At 42.2% G+C, this 2,500-nt stretch overlaps 1 protein-coding gene across 1 annotated transcript in view; it reads left to right on the forward strand.

Annotated features, from left to right (window-relative positions):
- The window catches only part of LOC125043303 (Ig-like and fibronectin type-III domain-containing protein 1), a gene marked incomplete in the record, with an annotated part of 97,616 nt that overhangs the window by 71,166 nt on the left and 23,950 nt on the right, over window positions 1-2,500 (forward strand). Inside the window, 3 exon segments of the mRNA XM_047639347.1 lie at window positions 858-968; window positions 1,877-2,074; window positions 2,318-2,479. Of these exon segments, the coding sequence (XP_047495303.1) occupies window positions 858-968; window positions 1,877-2,074; window positions 2,318-2,479 (471 nt within the window).

A 2,500-nucleotide genomic window follows, 5' to 3' on the forward strand; every position in this document is an offset into this window, starting at 1 on the left:
GCTGAGGATTATCCAGTTAATAAGCGTTAAACCATTCGGCGGCGAAATCAGCTGGTCTCACAGACGGATAGGATTCTCGGGTCAAGAAGAAGGTTAACTCGTCCCACTTTTGGGGCGACGTTATGGCCGGGAATAGAACTTAATGACTGCTAGAGGTTGAACCTTATCGATTTCCGTTAATTGGTAGAGCAGGCCAACAGGCTTCATTGTATTCGCGTCAGCCTGGCACTCTTCCCTTTCTCCGCGTCAAGTTATTATAAGGCAGACAAATGCAGGAAATATTCCCCGGCGCTCGTATGGTTCGCCTACACACTGTAATTTGACCCTGCGAATGTTGGATCAAAGGCTGAAGCGGACGAGAAGTAGGCATAATGCGCTGAATTACCGCAGGTGAACACAAACCTTTCGCAATGACCAATCCAGGAGATCAAAGGGTGACTGTGATTGATACAAAACGTAAAAAAGAAATTACTTGTTCCATAAATCGAAAAAAAAATATATATATAAGTAAAGATTATCAGTGAGTGAATTCATTAATGAGAATATATATGTATACGTATATGCATATATATATATATATATATATATATATATATATATATATATATATATATATATATCTGTGTGTGTGTGTGTGTGTGTGTGTGTGTGTGTGTGTGTGTGTGTGTGTGTGTGTGTGTGTGTGTGTGAGTGTGTGTTTGTATGTGTGTGTAAGTGTAAGTGTGTATGTTTGTGTGTGTGTGTGTGTGTGTGTGTGTATGTGTGTGTAAGTGTAAGTGTGTATGTGTGTGTGTGTGTGCTCTTATCTTCATACATACGCCAATGTTCCCGAGTAACGGAAAGTTCTCTCCCAGCAGGTGGCGACGTGTGGGTTTTGGTGATCAAGTCAGTCCAGCTGGATGACGCAGGAGTTTACATGTGTGAGGTCAACTCCAACCCCATTCTGACCTCGCATTACGTCATATCCGGTAAGAATACACTCACACATACAGGAAAGAAGAAAAATAATGTATATACATATATGTATATATATATATATATATATATATATATATATATATATATATATATGCATATATGTACACAGTATATGTATGTATGTATATATATGTTTATATATACGCATATATATGTGTGTGTGTATATATATATATATATATATATATATATATATATATATATATATATATATGTATATATACATATATATATATATATATATATATATATATATATATATATATATATACATACACACATACATACATATACACATACATACATATACACACTCACACACACACACAACACACAACACACACACACACATACACACATACACACACACATACACACACACACACACACACACACACACACACACACACACACACACACACACACACACACACACACACACACACACACACACACACACACACACACACTCACACACACACACACACACACACACACACACACACACACACACACACACACACACACACACACACACACACACACACACACACACATATGTGTGTGTGTGTGTGTGTGTGTGTGAGTGTATGTATATAAGTATAACAGTATTTGTAAATAATTAGGATTGATATGCTTTTCAAAGTTATCTTCCTCCTTACACACATCGCCTCCCAGGAAGAGCGGCTGTGCGCTTGCCCTTTTCCTCCCTCGCTTTGAAATCCCCACAGTCTCCTCACGCCTTGCTCATGTGGTTATAAGCCGTGTTGATAGTCTAGGCCTCTCGGAGGCACATTAAGATCAATCCAATTAATGAGGCAACGATGACCTTCCCTCCCCTCCCTTCCCGTCCCTCCTTTCCGTCCCCTTCCCTGACCTTCCCTCCTTCCCATCGCAGTTAAGCCGAGCAACTCCTCGGAGCCGCAGGAAATCGCCCTCAGGTCCAACCACAACTACACCCAGTGCTGCCAAGATAACGGGGTGATGTCCAAGTGCCTTGGCTTCTGTGCCATCCACAACATCCTGGAGGGCACGAGCGGCATAGAGCCCGAAGCGTGTGAGAGTTACTTCCCAGCCATCGTTCGCTGTATGGCAGGTGAGATATTCAACAGTGACTATCATTGCTGTTGTCCGTATTATTCCTATATTTCCTCTTAAACTACTTTTTTCCCCTACTCTCGTGTCCGTAGCCCCCTATTTTCACTGTTTACATTGGAAGTAGACTGAAAAAAATAGATATATATACCGTAAAGTTTCCTAGACCGGTTGCATAACCGAAGTGAAGCCATAGCGGCCCCATGAGAACCGTAGTGACGGGGCGTGACGTGTGTGCCGCCAGATATGCGCAACCACGTGCCGTGCTGCGAGAAGGAACGCGTGCCGGACCTGTGTCAGGACCTCTGCCGGGGAGACTACACTATCCAGGAGGACAATATCAAGAAGCACTTTTCCTGCACTGCATACACGGAGGTCACGCTCATGTGCATCTCGGAAGGCGTAGGTAAGTAGTTAGAAAAAAGAG

The sequence above is a fragment of the Penaeus chinensis genome, chromosome 33, assembly GCF_019202785.1.
Source record: "Penaeus chinensis breed Huanghai No. 1 chromosome 33, ASM1920278v2, whole genome shotgun sequence".
NCBI classification, from domain to species: domain Eukaryota; kingdom Metazoa; phylum Arthropoda; class Malacostraca; order Decapoda; family Penaeidae; genus Penaeus; species Penaeus chinensis.